Consider the following 20,943-nt stretch of genomic DNA (forward strand, 5'->3'; position numbering starts at 1 on the left):
CTATTATAATTCACATTTAGTTAACATTAAAAGGTTTTTTGAGTAAAGAGTTTATTTCATTTTTTATTAGCTTCACTTTGGTAATAATAACTTTTTGGTCAAATCTTATAATTTTTGAGTTATTTATAAAAAATCGGTTAAATACATTCATTTTTCTCACGAAGAATTAAAATCTTTGATCTTTAATAACTCAAAAAGTTTTGATTTATTTTAAAAACTTTATGTAACAAATTTTGCTTAGAATTTGTCCCACTATATAATTTTGTGGATATTTTTAATAAAATAATTTTCATTCCCGAGAAGAGGTGGCATCCACCCCCAGAGTAAAAGCGCAAGTTGACACCATGTCACCTTTATTCCTTGAGATATCCTCTAACCACTCACCAATTTTCATGCAAATCGATGGAGGTTCAACAAAATCGGAGGTAATAGCTCATAATATATCCACATTCAGTGTCTGCACTAACTCTTCTTATGTCAATTGGTGATTTTATTGTGATATCCAAATGACCCTTTAAGTGAATGCATTCATGTATGAATGATGTATCTTGGTCGTCTTTATTTTGTATCAAATTTTCAGCTTCTTTAATAATTTCTTCATTTCTTAATTTTATCAAATTTCTTAGTAACACGAAAACGTTGATAAATAAGTAAGTCGATAAGATTCCAGATGTCTATTCAGGTGTCTTATCAGAGTGTCAATTAATATAGAATGTGTGGATTTTCATCTCATCACTAGGTGATAAAAAGTTTAGTTCATCATCGGCCCCCTCGTCAAACTGAATTTTTCTTTTTCTCTTTCTTTTTTCTTTATATGTTTTATTTGGGCACAATTTTTTGGCTTCCTTGCGGTAAAGTAATTTGAAAGAACTTCATACTCTTTAATGACAGAACCCAGATCAATAATTTTTATATATACTATTCCACGAACATACGCCTGTTTTGGATTATTTCGACAACGAATATTTTACTGTGCAAAATAAGAAGAACGAAAGTAAATTTCAAATTACATTGTTTTTTATTGGAATAATTATTAGCGCCATTTACTTTCGTACTTCTTATGTTGCACAGTAAAATATTCGTTGTCGAAGTAATCCAAAACAGGCGTATGTTCGTGGAATGGCCCATACAAATATTTTTTGTACAGTATTCTTGCCGCCCTCTCATAATGTGCCACCCTAGGCAACTGCCTATATTGCCTAACGGATAAAGCTGCCCTGGGTACATACTATTATTAATATACGCTTAAGTTATTATTTTTATTTAGGTAAATAAAAATGGATTCAAAAAAACTTCATCTAGGAATCTAGGGCACAAATCGAAAAAGAAAAAGCCGAAAAAGAAAAAATGACACAAAAAACAATGTCAGTTCTCTTACGCCCGGTTTCATAATCAACTTAAAGTGAACATTAACTAAAGTTCACTTTACAGTTGACAGTTACACCCGGTTTCATAATCAACTTAAAGTGAACATTAACTAAAATTCACTTCAACGTTGACATTTACCCATATGAATTGCATTGATAAAGGTACCAACTTAAAATTTAAAGTCCACTTTAACTGATAATGAAACCGACCGTTAGCCAATTTCTTAAAAAGGTTAAAGTGAAGTTGTTGTGTCAAATGATGAGTCCAATAAAACTGTTACCGAACTTTATTTACCGGGTACATTTGAGAATAGCGGGACACCGACTTAAGTCGCTGCCCGGAAGACACATTTTTAGAACATAAGTCCAAAATAAAGTCATTAATAGGGAGAAAAGCTCTTCTAGCTACCCCTAAAATCAGGGGATTTAACACATAAAGTAATACAGAGGATGTTTCATTACCCAGGGCATCTAAGGTAACGTTCACTACAAAGCCTCCTTATTCGTTATGTACTGCGATGAGGAGGGGGGTGGTACAGCTTGGGGGTCAGATAGATACGGGGTCAGGTTACGCAGTGTAACCGGTTTGATCTTCGGACATGTGGGTCTCACTGTTCCATTTGAACACACATAATGTTCCCGAGGCTGGGGTTATACGAGTATCTGTGTGCGGGGAGGGGGGGGCGCCTGTGCTAGTTTTGCAGGCGGGCACCTTATACCCTAGCGCCGGCACTGGCTGTAATTCCAGTGTACTTCACTAAAGGATTTTAAAAACGAACAGACCTACGACTTATTTTGTGTTGGTATCATGTGATGTCACTTGCTATGACGCAGATGACGTGCATTGGGATTTATACTGTCTGGACCATACGACTAATAAACAAGGAAAGGAACAAATAGGACTATTAAAGGAAAAAATAAAAAAGGTGAAAGTATTAAGAGGCTACATCAGCTCGTCATCAATATTTTTATTTTTCGAAAGTTCTGTGAACTTTCAACAGTGAGGCAACAGAGAATAGGCTTTCTAGAAAAGTTATGCGGAAAACACACCAAAGCGATAACGGCGCGATAGCGTTCACGATAGCCATCGCGATCCAATTCGTCTGAAGCAAACAAGCAGACGAGTTGAATCGCGATCGCCATCGTGAACGCGATCGCGTCGAGATCGCGTTGGTATGTTTTCCGCTTTAGTATAACTATTGCTGTAAACAATAAAAATATGAATAAGCGTGTTGACTTATCCTTAGCAGTCTTACCTTAATATTCATAGTTATAGATGTAGGTCTATCTTTAATTTGAAATGGATGATGAAATGGTTTGTCTGTATCACTGTCACTATCATCCCCTTCTGAAAGACTAGACAATTCTCCTAATTCTTCCTTCTTTGAAAGAGTTTTACAAAAATCTGTCAATTCTTCAATAGTTTTCCCACCAGATTTAATAGCAGCAATAACCTTTTCCTGTGCTTGAGGTCCTAGAGTTAACGCAGCAGGTAGACTTCCAGATTTCATCATTGTTATTGCATTCCGTCTGGCAATTTCCAACAGTTTCTTCTTGTCAAACTTGGAGTCTCTTTCATTGGAAGGTGATCTATGCTTGCTTCTTGAATCATAGCCTCTATACCTGAATGAAAAAAGAATTTCATAAAATATGAGGACTTGGAACTCTATAGGGAAAAAAATAACGAAGTAAAAAGAAAAGTGGCCAATGAAAAAAGATGAAAGATGGGAAAAACATTCACAGACATAGAATAGCACATAGGAGGAATGAGAAATTTACAGTCATGGCGTATCTTAAAGTCGCTCCAAATAAATCAGAGACAGAAAATCAAGATCGGTCAAATTAAAGAAAACGAATGGCGAGAATATTTTAAAAAATTGCTGACCAAAAACCTCTCCCAATTCAAAAAATCAGAAATAGACGGAATAGAAATATACACAGATGATGAAACCGAATTAAGACTAGCTGAGGTAAAAAGAACAATTAAATCTATAAGGAACAAAAAATCAGAAGATCCTGGCGGAAAACCAAATGAAGTGATAAAAAACGGATCAGAAAAGCTATTCCACATGAAACACAAAATGTTGGAGAGAGGGATATAGAAAAACTGTGAAAACTATCGAGGAATCAGCAATATATCGTCTATAGGCAGACTGTAAGGAAAGACCATAAAGGAAAAATTAGAAATATATATACAGGATAAAATCGGAGAAGACCAGGCAGGTTTTACAGCGGGGAAAGCATGACTAAATCACATTTATACATGGTAGAACAACTAATAGAAAAAAGAATGGCCTCAGCTTTATGATGAGAAAACTGGAACAGTAATATACAAAGAATGGGATGGAAATAAACCTAAAGAAAACTGAATACCAAAGAACGGAGAATACAGAAATAAAACAGCTGGATATAGGTGAGGGTAAACAAATCAAAGGCACAGACAAGTACAAGTATTTAGGTTTCATAATATCAAACAAACGAACAACGGAAGATATAAAAATAGACTAGGACAAACAAGAGGATGCATATAAAAATTGAACCCGGTACTGTAGGATAAGAATATCAGCATAAAAACAAAAAGAAAAATATATAATGCCATGACAAGAAGTATCTTCACTTATGGGTGTGAAAATTGGACAATAAATAAGAAAATAAAAAACAAAATAGGAGCAAAAGAGATGGAATATTCCTAAGGAGAAGCTGCAGAGTAAAAAAGAAGAGATAGAATAAATTTTAACAATATAGAAATTAAGAAAAGAATGTGAGAGAATTCAGACTTAATAAAATACATTGAACAAAAGCGAGTAACCTGGTAAGAGCCTGTCAGAAGGATAGACCAGAATCGTTGGATAAATAGAATAACAGGGTGGAGCACGATAGGAAGAAGGAAGAGAGGCAGACCCCGAGATCTTTCAGATACGAAGTGAACAAAGCAATGGAATGACGAAGTCTACAAATAGACCAGTAAGGATCTGTTTTTAGGTGGATGTGAGAGGTGGCATTCAGATTTTTGCGGATGAAGTTAGGTGATAACTTCGTTAATAATAATTCATTTATGCTCCTTCTCAAATATGCCCGGAACATTAATAAAAAACATAAAATATTTAAAAATTTCAAAAAATTTCGTTTTTTTTTCTACTTTTTTTGCTTATAACTTTAAAACGATTCATTTTGGAACAAAGTCGTATAGGAATAAAACAAAGATAATTAAATTTTCTATCAGATGCGATTGGTTAAAAATGTCTTAATTTATCACCCTTGCTGCAAAATTAAATATAAAATAAGGGGGCAAAACAAGCCTGTCCTTATTCAATGATTTTCCATCACTTAGGTTACACTTGGAACCTTCCGAATTCGTTTAGAAAATTTTTGTAATGTGCTAAAACCGTCCACCAAATTTCATTAAAATTGACTTACTAGATTTTGAATAATAATTTTGCAATCTAAACTTTTTCTAAAAAATTAAAATTTTTTAAAATCTTGCACAACAAAAACTAGAACATACAAAGATTTGTCAATTTTTTTACATATAAAGAAGCACTCCACCTATCTAATGCACTTTACAGAATTGAAATCGGATTGCTTAAGCAGCCTCAGCAATGTTTTAAAGTTATAAACAATTTTTTGGCTTATAAACAAATTAGTCCTGTGGCCAGGAGGGGGTGCTACGGGCTCCTTTATTTAGATGGACTTACCCAAGATTTTTATGTATTTTTTGACCCGCAGAACACGATTTTTTTGGGTAACAGTTGATCCTGATGTCGATAAGATTGTTATAAACAAAGAACTTGAGGAATTACATAACATCGATTTTTCGCAAAATAAAACATTTTTTTGTATTTCTTGGGTACCTAATTCTAAGCAAAAAATGTTCTTACAAGTTTTTTCGTAGGATGCATAGTTTTCGAGATAAACGCAGTGGAACTTTCAAAAATTCGAAAAATTGCAATTTTTGAACGCGAATAACTTTTGATTAAAAAATAAAATAGCAATTCTGCTGACAGCATTTGAAAGTTTAAGTCAAATTATACCGGTTTTAATTATTTGCATTGCTAAAAATTAATTTTTTTATTATTAAACAAAGCTATTTGTTTATAAGCCAAAAAATTGTTTATAATTTTAAAACAGTGCTGAGGCCCCTTAAATAATCCGATTTTAATTCTGTAAAGTGTATTAGATAGGTAGAGCACCTCTTTATATGTAAAAAAATTAGACAACTTCTAAATGGTCTACTTTTTGTTCAGAAAGATTTTAAAAAATTTGAACTTTTTTAAAAACATTTAGATTGGAAATTTATTATGCAAAATCTATTAGGTCGATTTTAATGAAATTTGGTACACGGTTTAAGTATGTTACAAAGAATTTCCTAAGCGAATTACTAAGGTTCTAAGTGCCACCAAAGTGGTTAAAAACATTGAATAACAACAGGCGTATTTTGCCCCCTTATTTTGTATTTATTGCTATATTGCAGAAAAGGTAATACATTAAGACATTTTTGACCAGTCGTATATCATACAAAATTCAATTATCTTTATTTTATTTCTCTACGACTTTGTTCCAAAACGAATCGTTTTAAAGTTATAAGCAAAGAAAGCAGAAAAAATCGACGTTTTTCGAAATTTTTAAATATTTTAATTTTTTTATTAATGTTCCGGGCATATTTGAGGAGCATGAGTCAATTATTATTACTGAAGGTGTCACCTAACTTTATCTGCAAAAATCCGAATGCCACCTTTCACATCCAAAAATAGACGTTTTTTCACATATCCTTACTGGTCTAAGGAAGAGTACTGGCAAAACAGAAAGAACTGGAGAGAATGGTTCAGCGAAGGAATACGGTGAAAACTGTGTAAATCCTTAAAATATGTACCTACCTATCTCTCATAAACCACTTTTCATTTGTATCTTCTCTTTTGTAAAAGTCATCATCTTTATGTCTTCCCTTAGACCTCCTGTAGTCTTCTAAATCTCTTGAATATTCATCCCTATGTCTATCTCTCGATCTCTGACGTTCCCTATACCTGTCTTTATTTCTATCTCTTCCATTGTAATAATCCCTATCTTTGTCTTTATCCTTATCCCTACTTCTACTTGTGTCTCTATGTCTCTCTTTATCTCTCTCCCTGGTATGTTCTCTATCCCTACTATGTCTCCTATGCCTGTCTCTTTCTCTGTCTGATGTATCTTCTATTTTGGATCTCTTTTGTTTATCTTTGCGGTCTCTACTTGTACTTCTTGATCTCCTTTTAGAGTGGCATTTATGTTTCTTTTTTTTATGCTGTTTTGAGCTATTTGAATCTGTAGAAAGTTCACCTAGAATAAAATATGCATTTACAATCTACACTCACTGGCACAAAAAACTGGCAACCCTTGAATTTTTCGTAAAATTGTCGAAACACACTTTATTTTTTATTGTAACTTTTATCGTTGCTTGGCATGGTCTGATAGGAGGGGATTGTAAGATATCGAGGGGTTCGAGCGAAAACCTAATAACTAACAAAACCATTGTTTAGAGATAATCGCGATTAAAGATTTTAGGAAGTTTGAAGAAGATTTAAAATCGTCATAGGAAGTTTTATCAAATATTTGTTATAGCCAAATGGCAGAGAATTTAATATTTAGTTAGAATTATTTATTTTAAGTTTAATTTATAAAAACGTATTTACAAAAAAAATAAAACGTGATATTTATCGGGTTTTACCTCGTTGAATGAGTATAACATTTGACTTTATTGGTTTTTATTTTGAATTTTTTTAATTATAACATAAAAGTTAATTGTGTATTATTCCAACAAAAATAAATTATTCTGCATTCTGCGGTAAAATGTGTCTTCTTCTGATTCTTCTTACATCATTAGGTACCGTCTGGAATTCAATCTAAGATATAATTGCCGGTTTTTAAATTTGTAATTCAAGCATACACCTCTTCTGGAAAATATTTTCTTGGCACATCTTTATCAAATCCGTTTTCTTTGCTTCATTTTTGGAAAGGTACTTTTATATAACTTTGGTAAATTACCCAGAGTTGGTAAGTCTATGGTTGCTTTTTGGGATGAAATTTGTTTTAGCCTTTTAGGGCGTAGAGTAGGAGTTTTTTTTTTTTAATTCAAACCAATATCTTCTGATATTTTTATTAACTGGTTACCGTTTTCCGCTATTGTCTTCTTTAGAATATCATCCAGTTGAATCACTGTTAGCTACAGCATTTATTATATCATCTGAGAATATACACATACACAGCGTTTTTTAAAAAACTTTTAACACACTGGAATTCATTCATGGTAAGCTAGTGGAAAGAAACATTTCTTACTAAAGATTCGTTCCTTTCTTTGGGAAGTTTTAGGGACAAGTCTAGTCCTAATTAGTTTGAAAGTTATATTGTACAAAATAAAAATTTTTCTAGACTAGACTACTACTAGACTCCAGTAATTTCTACAGAGTTTCAATAGTCTTCAGACAACTTTTCAGTACACTTAAATTTAAATTTACTACAATTGATTCGCTGTGGTAGCTTGGAAGCTCTGAGTTTGTTTTTCATTATAAATATGGGCCCCATTCTTACCGCTTTTTTGTTTTTGTAATATTCGATTGTCAATTTACGCCTTCTTTTACTAGGTTTTCGCAGGAAAAAAGTGTGCTGAAATTTAATAATCTATCATAGTCTAAAATTCTCTATCGGATTTTTGCATGAATATATTTTGTCAAAATGAACAATTTTGTAATCTTCATCTCCGATAAAATTAATTATCAGTTTTTAACTTAGAAATATTTCTAATAAAATTAGTAATTTTACACAGGAAAAAGAAGATAAATGATTCTACCGGATTCTGATATTATAAATATGTTTACAACAAATTATTTTTATCAGTAAAGTTATATATCGGGTTGCTGTTATTTAAAAATATGAGTTAACGGTTTTTACCATGTTTGGTTTTTATTAGTTATTGTGCTTAAAAATGTTAATATCAAATCATAACATTTACCAGTGGTAGGAGATGTGTTTTTACTACAGTAGAAATAAAAATACCGGATTTCATAATTTTGGTATTGATCGGGTTTTTGCTCGAACCCCTCGATATGTTTTAGAAAGAAGATGTGTGCGAAAAACTTTTATTTAAAGAGAACCATACAAACCTACAAATGAATACAAAAAAAAAATAAAATAACAAATTGGTACCTATTCAATTACATACTTCAGTGTTACGAAGAAACTGAGCACTTTCAATTGCTTTTACTATAACATTTTTAACATTGATTTAAAAATGTTTATTATTATTGTGCTTGTTTCAATTCTTGGCAATGTGAAGATGTCTTTGAGTGCAGAAATCGTTGAATGTATTGTTGCTCTTATTCAGGATTGAAGAAGTAAAGTTTAGCTAAAGTGTAGCTAAAAGTTATGGAGTTTCACATATTACAGTACATGTTTATCATTTTTATAGATACAGTAGCTTGTACTTGATGTCCTGGAAGTGGTCCCCAGAGAAGAACTACTTATCAGGATGGCCGTTTTATAGTGTCTTCAATACTAAGAAATCGTCATTCATTTGCTATAGAGTTTAGAAACAGTCTTCAACATGGCAGCTACAGGACCCGAACTTTCCAGGGAACTTCATGTAGCCAGATTATATTTGGCTAGGAAGCACTGCGATTGGAATGCAGACGCCTGGAGACATGTGATGTTTACTGATGAGTCTAAATTTTGTCTACGATCCGTGGATAGTTGTGGAGAAGAGATAGTGAACAATATACCGAGTGTACTTTTAGCCCTAGAGTGAGTTTTCAAGGGGGTTCAATTATTGTGTGGGCTGGTCTGGTATATCTTCGTAGGCACGTACAGAACTGTATACTGACATACTGTATGTTTTTGACGGTGCTGAAAACGAAAATGGGATTTATTTTGAATTTGATGTGGGGGAACATTGTCAAAATCGCAATTTTACCCTAAAAATAAAATCACTTTTTTGCGTTTACCTCGCTACAACTCTGTTCCATTTTAATATTTTTTTCTGAAATTTTTACAGTATATTGCTCTAACATTTTTGAAGACAATGATACCTGTTTCAAGCTTTAATTCTTATTCTGATAAAGGTTATGAATTTTTCAAAGGAAAATGTGCGGATTTGTGCATTGCAAAGTTTAATCGCAAAAGTTGAGTGACCAAATTGAAAACTTAGCCTTTTAATCACGTTTATGTTAAAACAGAGAATACAAAGAAGTTTTATGGAGAATTTTAGATCAAAATGTTTTATAGAAAAAAAAAATAGTGCAACTTTTATTATCCGCATTAGAAATCCGCAATATAACGGTTATTTTTTGAGATACTGACCATGGGCGGTGAATGGCTAATTTTGGTCTTAGATTATGTTTTTGACGCTGCTGAAACCGAAAATGAAATTTATTTTAAATTTCAGGTGGGGAAATATTGTCAAAATCGCAATTGTACCCTAAAAATAAAAAAAAGTGAAATCACGTTTTTTTGCGTTTTACTCGCTACAACTCTGGTTTATTTTAATATTTTTGAAGTTATACTTCTTTACCGGCGATAGAGGGTAAATTTTTATATGGGAAAACCTAGCGACCGGGCGCATGCGCATTATAACTTTGTTCTGATTGGATGTTCAAATGACATGTCAAAAATTATTCAATATGGTGGCTGTGGCACAGCTGTAGTTAGATTATTTATGGTTGTTGCGTTTTAAAATTTGTGTGAAAAGAAACAACAAACAAAAGTTAGTTAATAGTTATACTGCCTTTTTAAATAGTTTTCATATACCTATATTTTTGGACTATTTTGGACAAGGAAAACTCATTCTAATTTGGTAAGTACCTAGTTTTTATTATAATCATATTGTAATTATACATTTGGATTAGGTTGAAATACATACATTTATTTTCTCAAGAATGCGGATTTTAGAGAGAAATCCCAAATTAGGTTCGATTTCTATTTTTAAATTATGATTTTTTGGCGTAGATTTATTTATCTAGTAGGTATGTAATGCTTTGATTTACATACTTAATTTGATTACCAACAAAAGTTCTACCAATCTTCATCTAATATATTGTTTTCTTACTGTTTTGTTATATTTTTATATTTTCTTCCACAAAAAACTACATAATTTAATTTTCAAAACAATTGTCAAACAGTAAAACGTTCAGTTACCGTATTTTTCCACATGATAAATAATGTGCGATTGGACGAGTGAGTCTACGCTTCGATTACGAGTCAAAGCGGCACGAAATTCAAGGGTTCAGTTCCCGATGCAAGTTTTATTTTTTTATTTTTTTATGCATATTATGATTGTAAGTATATTTGTTATATAATTTTTTTTTCAGCAAATGCGTATTTAAAATTTTTGCCAACAATTATTATCGTCCAGAAATCATTTTTTCTTTGTGGCATTTTTCAATGTGTTTGTGTGCGTTTTATTCTTTTATTTTTTTAAATTTTTGGTATAGTCTTAAAAATCACATAATATGTAGTAGAAGTATAACTTCTTACGTGCGTACAAAGTACACACACATTCTTGTTTTCTAAGGTTTGTACACTATATGTTGCTCACTTTTTTGAAGACAATGGTATCTATCTTAAGCTTTTAGTATTATTCTGGTAAAAGTTATGAATTTTTTAAAGTACAAGGTGTAGATTCGTGAATTGCAAAGATTAAGCACAAAAGTTGAGTGGCAAAATTTGAAATTTATCTTATTAATCACGTTTATGTTAAAACATAGAGTACAAATAAGTTTTCTGGAAAGTTTTAGTTACAAATGTTTTATAGAAAAAAAAAACGGCGCAACTTTTAATATAGACGTTATACATCCCCAAAATAACGCTTATTTTTCGAGATACTGACCATGGGCGGTAAATGACTAATTTTGGTCTTCTTTTATGTTTTCGATGGTACTGACAATGAAAAATAGGTTTATTTTGAATTTTATGTGAGGGAACTTTGTCAATATCGCAATTTTAACCTAAAAATGAAAAAAATAATAATGAAGTCACGAATTGTTATATTTGACTCGCTACAACTGTGTTCTATTTTAATATTTTTTTCTGAAATTTCTACAGCATATATTTCTCACATTTGTGAAGACTATGAAAGCAATTGTAGTATTTTAATCATTTCTTCATAAAAGTTATGAATTTTTAAAAACCAAAGGTGCAGATTCGTGAATTTCAAAGTTAAACCGCAAAAATTAAGTGACAAAATTTTAAATTTATCTATTTGATTACGTTTATGTTAAACCATAGAGTTCAAAGAAGTTTTATGAGGAGTTTTAGATCTAGATGTGTTATATAAAAAATATGATGCAACTTTTAATTTTAAGAAAAACGTTGTTTAGTTTTTTTTATTTTTACGGAATTATTTTGACAATGTTCTCCCACCTAAAATTCAAAATAAACTTGATTTTCGTTTTCAGCATCATCAAAAACATAAAGTAAGATCAAAATTAGCCATTCACCACTAATGATCAGTATCTCGAAAAATTAGCATTATTTTGGGGAATTATAATGTCGATGTTAAAAGTTGCACCATTTGTTTTCTATAAAACATTTTGATCCAAAACTTTCCAGAAAACTTCTTTGTACTCATGTTTTAAAAATAATTTAAGATCTATATTTCAAATTTTGTCAGTCAAATTTTGCGAATAAACTTTGCAATTCACGAATCTGCACCCTGTACTTTAAAAGATCCATAACTTTTAGTAGAATAAGACTAAAAGCTTAAAGCAGAAACCATTGTCAAAAAATATGAAAACGGACCAGAGTTGTAGCGAGATAAACTCAAAAAAAGTGATTTCATTTTTTTTATTTTTAGGGTAAAATTGCAATTGACAATATTCCCCCACCTAAAATTTAAAATAAATTTTATTTTCGTTTTCATCAGGGTCAAAAACATAATCTAAAGCCAAAATTAGCCATTCACCACCCATTGTCAGTATCTCGAAAAATAAGCGGTATATTAGGGATTTATAATGTCGACATTAACAGTTGCACTATTTTTTTTTCTATACAACATTTTGATCTAAAACATACCAGAAAATTTCTCTGTACTGTCTATTTTAACATAAACGTGATTAAGAAGCTAAATTTTAAACTTCGTCACACAACTTTAGCAATTAAACTTTGCGATGCACAAATCCGCACCTTTTCCTTTGAAAAACTCATAACCTGTATCAGAATAAGAATAAAAGCTTGAAACAGGTAGTTTTGTCTTCAGACATGTTAGAGCTATATACTGTAAAAATTTCAGAAAAAAATGTTAAAATGGAACAGAGTTGTAGCGAGGTAAACGCAAAAAAAACTTGATTTTTTTTATTTTTAGGGTAAAACTGCGATTTTGACAATGTTCCCCCACATGAAATTCAAAATAAACCTCATATTCGTTTTCAGTACCCTCAAAAATATAAAGTATGAATGAAATTAGCCATTCTCCCCTCCGTGGTCAGTATCTCGAAAACCAAACGCTTTTTTGAGGGTGTGCCGCCTGTGTATAACACATTGGATGAGAAATAGTATGTGGGTGGTAATTCTATCTCGTCGATACCTAAACGATTGTGTGGCGCTTAAATAATGAATCGACAATATTTTAAAATCACATCAAATAACAAATCGACAAGATATGAAAATCACGTAACTCTGGGTTTGCGTAAGTCGGGGTAGTGTAAGTCGAGGTATTACTGTATTAATTTTGTAATTTTATATAGTTCTCTGCAAATAAACGTTTTTGCGAACGCATTTCCTACATAAAACATATATGTCAAAACATTACATCAGAGCATGTGAATCGTCGAAAAAAATACAATAAAAAATAATAGGTATTTTGACAAATCAAAAATTCAAGAGGTGTCGGTTTTTCATGCCAGTGAGTGTAGTTAAAAAGTATTTTTACACTTTCAATATATAATATATAATGTTCTTGAACTCCTAAGTGGAGCATAGAGCTTCAGTGAAAACGCGCCATCGGGTTCTATTTTGCGCTAGGGCCTTCACCTCATTCCAAGACTTTCCTTGACTTCTTATCTCGTCCATGATGGATCTTCTCCAAGTTTGTGCTGGGCGACCTCTTTTTCTTTTTCCTTGGGGATTCCACTCCAGGGCAGTTTTTGTAATACTGGAACTATCTTTTCGGAGTGTGTGACCTATCCACCCCCACTTTTTGGATTTCATTTCATTTTCTACCCTATTTTGTTGGGTCAGGTGTAGCAGATCTTCGTTTCTGATGGTGTTTGGCCAGAAAATACGCACAATTCTTCGTAGACATTTGTTAACAAAGACCTGCAATTTGTCTGTAAGGGATTTTGTCACTTTCCAGGTGACTTTCAAAATACAGAATAATTGTAAAATTAATATAAACTTATATACCTAACAGAAAAGAACATTAGGGAAATTACGTAAGATTTAATAAAAGTTAGATATCAGAATATCTTGATATGTAGCAAGCTAAGATCTGTTTTATCTGTTTGGCGTCAGAAGAACAACACATTGCAGAAGTGACTTCAAAGATCATGGAATTTTAACCCTTCCATCTTTATATATTTTAGAAACTATTTGCTTGGTAAACACACATGTCTTTCCAGCAAGGCCTCATCATGAGTACTCCATCAGAAATTCAACCTTTGATGTCTATTTACTGATCCCATCCTTTATGTTAGTAAAAAAATCTATATTATATTCTGCAAAAAAACTATACAACCATCTCCCTTTACGACTTAAATCTGCAACATATTTCCCCATGTTCCGTAAAATGACAAAAGCCCATCTATCTAAAGACCATATTATTCAGTAGAAGAGTTTCTTAATGATTAACTAAAACATTACTATTACTATTATTACCAAAAATTAAAAATATGGTTAATAGTTACGTCATTGTTTATGAACTCTATATCCTTGCGCAGTTGCTTCTCTCTTGATGAATCGTAGACAATCTAAATAAATATATTTACTAACAAATTATCAATAAATATCTATCACCGTCCTATATATAATCGAATCAACAAAAACACAATTTCACACATTATTTGCATTAGTAGGTAGCACCAAGTAGTTACCTACCTTAAAAGATTTAAGAATTTTATAAACTTTAGATGTAATAAAAATTTTGTATGACATTGAGAGTAATGACAGAATGCCTTTGCATTATGGGCGGTTTCCATGTTTAATCCATAGTTGTTGTCAATATTGAAAATACCTAATAGGGAACTTGCATAAATTTTTAAATTTGAAAAAAATGTTATAAATCACAACACAACATAATTTAAAAAATGTATCAAAGATAAAAAAGTTTTGTTTGTCTTTCGTTTGGCCCCTAAAGACGATTAAAAATTCAAATTAAAACAGGTGGTCCAAAACGCGTCTTGACGTCACTTGGTTTTACATTTACATTTTTCCAATAAAGAAAACAGAATTTTAAATTAGACGTTATAAACGTCAGTAGAAAATACATTTATGTGACGTTACAAGTGTTTTTGATCGTTTGAACTATTCATAGAAAAATTCGTACTTTTACAAAATGGTTTTATTTTCAATAGTAAACCTTCGTTCCTTTCCTTCAAAAACAGTATAAAACTACAATTTCAACAAACTGGTATATATTATTACAATGACATACGATAAATGTCATTAGAATATAAATATTTTTGACTTATTCCACGATGATGAGCTTGCCAAATACCCAAGTAGGTGGAGGCCAATAAACTAAAGAAGGAGAAGAAGAATATACCTAAATATAAGGTTGTGTCTAGGTATATGTTACCGTGTACGCAAATAAAAAAGTTAGAGTGTCAGTGATTTCTTATTTTTTATTTGTTTAGTGTTTGTTTTTAAATGAACTACGGAGTGTGGACAATTATTTAGTTCTTTTAATGAGTTTAAGAACATTTTAAAACAGTTGTTCTGAAGCTATTTTCTTGTGGCATTTTTACAATTTTAACTATTTAGAATGGGAAATAAGCCACAATATTATTAAAAAATGATTTTTATTAACGTTTTATTTTTTTTATGGGCGTCGAAACGTTAATAAAAATCATTTTTTAATAATATTGTGGCTTATTTCCCATTCTAAATAGTTAAAATTTTAAAACAGTACGAAAAAGATAAGAGACTATAAATTAATATATATTTTTTTTAGTTATAAATGAAATAGTATGTATTACCGTAAAAGATTAAAATAAAAAGAAGACCTAAAGCTTTCACAATAATAATTAACTTGTTCTGAAGCTATTATCCTTGTGGCATTTTTGTAATCAACTATTCTAAATGGGAACTAAGCCACAATTTAACCAAAAAATGATTTTATTAACGTTTCGACGTCTAAATCGGATCTCGTTGTCAAAATACAAAATATTATTAAATTAAACAAAAATGGTGTTGCTTAGTAAAAAATTTTTCTAATAATTTATTTAATCTGACTAATTTTTGTATTTTGACAATGACATCCGATTTGGATGTCGAAACGTTAATAAAATCATTTTTTTAGTTAAATTGTGGCTTATTTCCCATTTAGAATAGTTGATTATAATAATTAACTTACATATAAAAATTATTTTAACAATATTTTTTACGTGTTATGTCAACTAAATACATATATTTATTTTGCTAACCTAAATATATACTTTAATATATACATTGATTTATTACAATCAAGTTTGAAACATCTGAATAGTTCTGCTTCCCTTCCTTTAACAAATATTTTTCTATCAAACACACGCTAAACATATCAAAATAGCATGTACCAAAACATACAGTCACTGCGCACGCTAAATAATAACGTCACTGGCTTGATGAAGTTTAATTCGCGTGTACATACCTAACTTTTTTATTTGCGTACACGTTAGCGTGTACCTAGACACAGCGAAATATAACCATAATAATAACTAATGTAAAACTATGTGACGTCACGGGTCATTTGAACTATTTTATACCGCTGAAGACTTTAAATACGTATTTCTAAGTTATTACGAGTTTTTGAAGCGTGAAATTTTGGAAATCTCATTTTTAAACAAAACTGAACATTATTATGTAATAAAAAAAATTGTGCAAGTTCCCTATTACTAAATTTGTAAAGTTTTGATTTATTTTGTATGAATATAATTGCAAAATAATACAGAATTTCATGACATAAATTTACTTAATAATAACGGAAAATTTTGTACAATATTTTTTTTAATTAAAGTAAATAAATTTTAAGGTCACACAAATAAATAATTGATTACTGCCATTGACCATTTAAATTCTTAACTGACTTACTGACTTAATTAATTTGATTAGTCGAGCAGGTAAAGTGATATTCTTCTTTCAGTACAATAAAGTGTTACTTTACTGCCGCAAATGAGGGCAAATGAGTAAGTGCAATAATGAATGACTTTAGTGACGGTTGGCGATAAAGTATATTATCTATAATAAAGTATAAAGTAATAAACTATATTATCTATATTTGGGTGCCACATGCAGCAACTTAAACTTATCAGTTCCAATGTTAGTATTTTATTTTGTTGTACAGTGGAACCCCGATAAGTCGGCCCCCGATAACCCGGAAGTTCGGCTAACCCGGACCGATTTTCATCAGACAAAAATTTAACAAATAAACAATTTAACAATTTTATCAAATAAAAATGTATGTAGGCCAAATAATATTTGAGAGATAATGTGTATTTGTGTAATTTGAACACATAAGTACAATAGTAAAAATGATTCATGCACACGGCGGCAGCCAGAGCGACCGTCTCAGCTTATCGGAAAGAACAGACACCTGTCTGTATTCCTTTTTCTTTATTTATGTCAAACTGTCTTAGCATTGTTTAAAAAAGACGTGACTATTTAAAAATTCTTTTTTAAAACAATGGTCTTGTCTTTTCTTAAATAACAACATTGTTCCTTGTGACCGTATTGTGTGTAGTACAGCCTATTAATCACTTCCGTTCTGTAATGTAATTGTGCTTCAGATTGTGTTTGCTTTGTCTACGTAATGGTAACAAAACGTAAAAATGTTGTAGTGACAATGGAAAAGAAACTAGAAACATTAGGTAGGATTGATAAAGGCGAATCTTTAAAATAAATTTATTGCAGCATCATAATATGATATTATGCTACCATAGGTCTGGATCCCGCGTATGAAAAAAAAGTTGATTAATAGCAAGCTAAAAATTTATTAATAGCTTAAGGGTGTCTAGTCGGATAAACTTTGATATATGAGAACACTGGAACAGGGGCAGTTTTAATTGTGGAACAGGTCAAAAATTTGGAACGGTCAGAACACGAAAATGGCACATTTGTTTTGTCCGACAGAACAGACATAAACTCTCCGAACAGAGATTAAACTCTCATGCAAAAATCAGACTGCTATTTATCACCTGTCATAATTCCTGTCATTTGACATATTCTACATGTTCCACTCATTAAAACGCCAATTTGGTGATAAATAGCAGTCTGATTTTTGCATGAGAGTTTAATCTCTGTTCGGAGAGTTTAAGTCTGTTCTGTCGGAAAAAATACATGTGCCGTTTTCGTGGTCTGACCGTTCCAAATTTATAACCTGTTCCACAGTTAAAACTTCCCCTGTTCCAGTGTTCCCATATATTAATGTTTGTCCGACTAGACACCCTTAAGCTAATAACAAATTTTCAGCTTGCTATTTATCAATTTTTTTTTGTACGCAGGATCCAGACCTACCATATTATGATGTCGGTACATCTCTACACTATGACTGAGTTTTTTACCAAGAAATGAACAAAACTCTACACTCTATACAACTATACGTAATTTAGATGTGTACTGTGCATATGTGTTTCATGTTTTTGTAATTATAATGGAGGTTATTTATTAATTTTTACTATATTCTCCGGCTAACCCGGATTTTCGATAACCCGGATCGGCCGCGGTCCCGATTAATCCGAGTTATCGAGGTTCCACTGTATATTCAATTTGCAAAAATTTATATTAATTTTGCAATACATATTTTGTTGTTGCTTTAAGTACATACTTTATTAACTTGCATTTTTTTAATATTGATGATTTATCTAATTTCAAAAAATTGTATTTATTTATTTATATTTTGACTCAATACACCTAAGCTTTGTCCATAGAATTGTAAAATTTTCAGTGACAATAAAGCATATTTTTATCTATTTCTTTAAAACATTCACAGAAAAGCTCTCATTGTATACATGTATTCTTATGGAGTAAATGACTTCATACGCAGTCATGACCGTGAATGTGTTAACCTATTGACTGTCAGCAACGTGCCTCTCGCATTTTGACAAAGTTTGTTTATGTGTCGGCAACGCAACTCTCACGTTCTTTATATGACTTATCTTATGGGTCTAATATTCCACTGGCACATAGAGAATAACCTCTTATTGTGGGTGGCAGTCAAAAGGCTAAGAAAGAAGATTCCCAAAACGCCAAGATATAGGAAGAAATTTCTTCTTCGTCAATATATCGTCGGTGAAGTGACAATACCTCCTATCTGCTTTTTCATGAATTTTGTAAGAGACTTCAAACCTTTTTTAGGATCATTTCCTGTTTTCATATGTAAGTTTTAATATGTTTTTTAGTAAATAAAAAGTTGATTTTTATACCAAAACAAGTCAACCAATATCATATTAAGGAGGTGACCTTAAAAAATTTTTAAGTCTCTCTTACATAATTCATGAAAAAGCAGATAGGAGGTATTGTAAAATCACCGAGGATATGTAGTACAATTATTTAATTCTTAAATGATAGGGATAATATAAATAAAATAAAGAAATTTAGGAGAAAATAAAAACAAATCATGAATGCATACCTTCCTCGACATCAATTTTCTTCTTGATTTCATTTATGGCTGAATCAAACAAGGATTTAAATTTAATATCTTTGATAATAATTTTATTTTTATTAATAGAACTAGGCTTAAATTCTTCCTCAGCTTCTTTTTCTTTAGCATTTTTCTTTTCTTTCTTAATATCATCTTCATTATTCTCATCTGAACTTTGTGTTCTAACTTTCTTCAGCTCTTGTTTTATCTTCCTTTCTGCAAGTTCTTTTTCTTGTTTGATTAGGATTTGTGCCAAGTCCATTTTATCATCTTTTTCAGAGGAACTTGATGAAGTACTAGTAGATCTTTTTCTTTTCTTATCTTTTTTCTTATGTTTTTTTTCTTTGCTCTTATGCTTTTTCTTTTTCTTGTGCTTTTTGTTAGATTCCTCTGTTTTTTCTTTTTTCACTATAACTGGAGGTTCTGCATGGAATGTGCTGAACAGTTCTGATAATATTTCCATGGATGATTTTTGGGGAGGGTCTGCAATTTCTGGCTTTTGTTCTTTTTCTTCTTTAATAGAAAACATTCTGATCTACAAAATAACTATACTCGTTGAGAAATTAATTATAGTTTTTCAAAAAATTAAAAACTTGTATGTATATCAAACAAACAATGTCATATGTCATACGTGTGACGTGTGGCATGTCATGTCATGTCACATGTCACTTATTATATTCTTCTTTTAATTATAATAAGAGATATGAGCGTCATAAAGTTAGCGATACGGTTTTTTTAAAGTCGTTTAAAAAAATTTAAAATTTCATTTGCGGAGTTTCCGTTTTCGAGATATAAGCAAATCAAAAGTGGAGATTTCGGCGCAGCGCTAAAAATAAATGTCGATATTCAGGGTATAAAATGCCGTAAAGTCACTAAATAACCATATAAAAAATTGCACCTCGTTTGCGGATTATGAATAAACTGGTTTTAATTGAAAATTGTGAAAATTGAAATTGTTATAAAGGAAAAACGATATTAATGTTGGTTGCCTATACTGTAGGGGCAAAGGAATGCCAGAATAATTTTCACTTTTGGTAAACCTAAACTGTAAGGCTAAAAGTAGTATGTACCATAGTCAAAATAACTCCTCCTGACTTAAAGGTAATCCCTCCATTCGAAATTTCATTTGCGGATTTTCCGTTTTCGAGATATAACCAAATAAAAAGTTGAGATTTCGAATAAATTTTCATTTTCTGGGTATAAAAAGCCGTAAAATTGCTAAATAACCATATCACCTAATTGCTCCTCGTTTGCGAATTATAAATAAACTGGCTTTAATTGAAAATAATGAAAATTGAAAATTCTATAAAGAAAAACGATATTAACGTCGGTTGTGGTTGCCTACACTGTAGGGGCAATGCAAAGGAATTATTATTCATAGTAGTGATGTTGATTATAGTTACTTTCGAGGATTCGTTACAAATCGTTACTTTTGTATAAAGTAATCATTTACAGTTACAGTATTCGTTACTTTGGATTACTATGATTACTTTTGTATTTGAGTACCGGTAATCATATCGAGAATCGTATTTCTCAGTACCTAGGTAGATATTTTGTATAGGTATTTCGATATAACAACGACCTTCACCGATCTGTTTAAGGGATAAATCGTTACTTTTGTATAAAGTAAACATTTACAGTATTCGTTACTTTGATTACTATATGATTACTTTTGTTACTTTTGTATTCGAGTACCGATAATCATATCGAGAATCGTATTTCTCAGTAGGAAGGTATTTTGTATAGGTATTCTTTCACACCCTTAAAACGCTTCATACCGAT

The 20,943-nt window shown here is 31.1% G+C and overlaps 1 protein-coding gene across 2 annotated transcripts in view; it reads right to left on the bottom strand.

Moving 5' to 3' along the window:
• Positions 1–19,790, bottom strand: part of LOC114336447 (protein Son) — a 91,546-nt gene extending 71,756 nt beyond the window's left edge. For both annotated transcript variants that reach the window (XM_050646656.1, XM_050646659.1), the window contains exons 1-3: positions 19,150–19,790; positions 6,242–6,680; positions 2,624–2,990 (exon numbers count right to left, since the gene is read on the bottom strand). In XM_050646656.1, the coding sequence (XP_050502613.1) occupies positions 2,624–2,990; positions 6,242–6,680; positions 19,150–19,690 (1,347 nt within the window). In that variant the 5' untranslated portion in view covers positions 19,691–19,790. The remainder of the gene's footprint in view (positions 1–2,623; positions 2,991–6,241; positions 6,681–19,149) is intronic.
• Positions 19,791–20,943: the final 1,153 nt, after the last annotated feature.

Source organism: Diabrotica virgifera, chromosome 1, assembly GCF_917563875.1.
Source record: "Diabrotica virgifera virgifera chromosome 1, PGI_DIABVI_V3a".
Lineage (NCBI taxonomy): Eukaryota > Metazoa > Arthropoda > Insecta > Coleoptera > Chrysomelidae > Diabrotica > Diabrotica virgifera.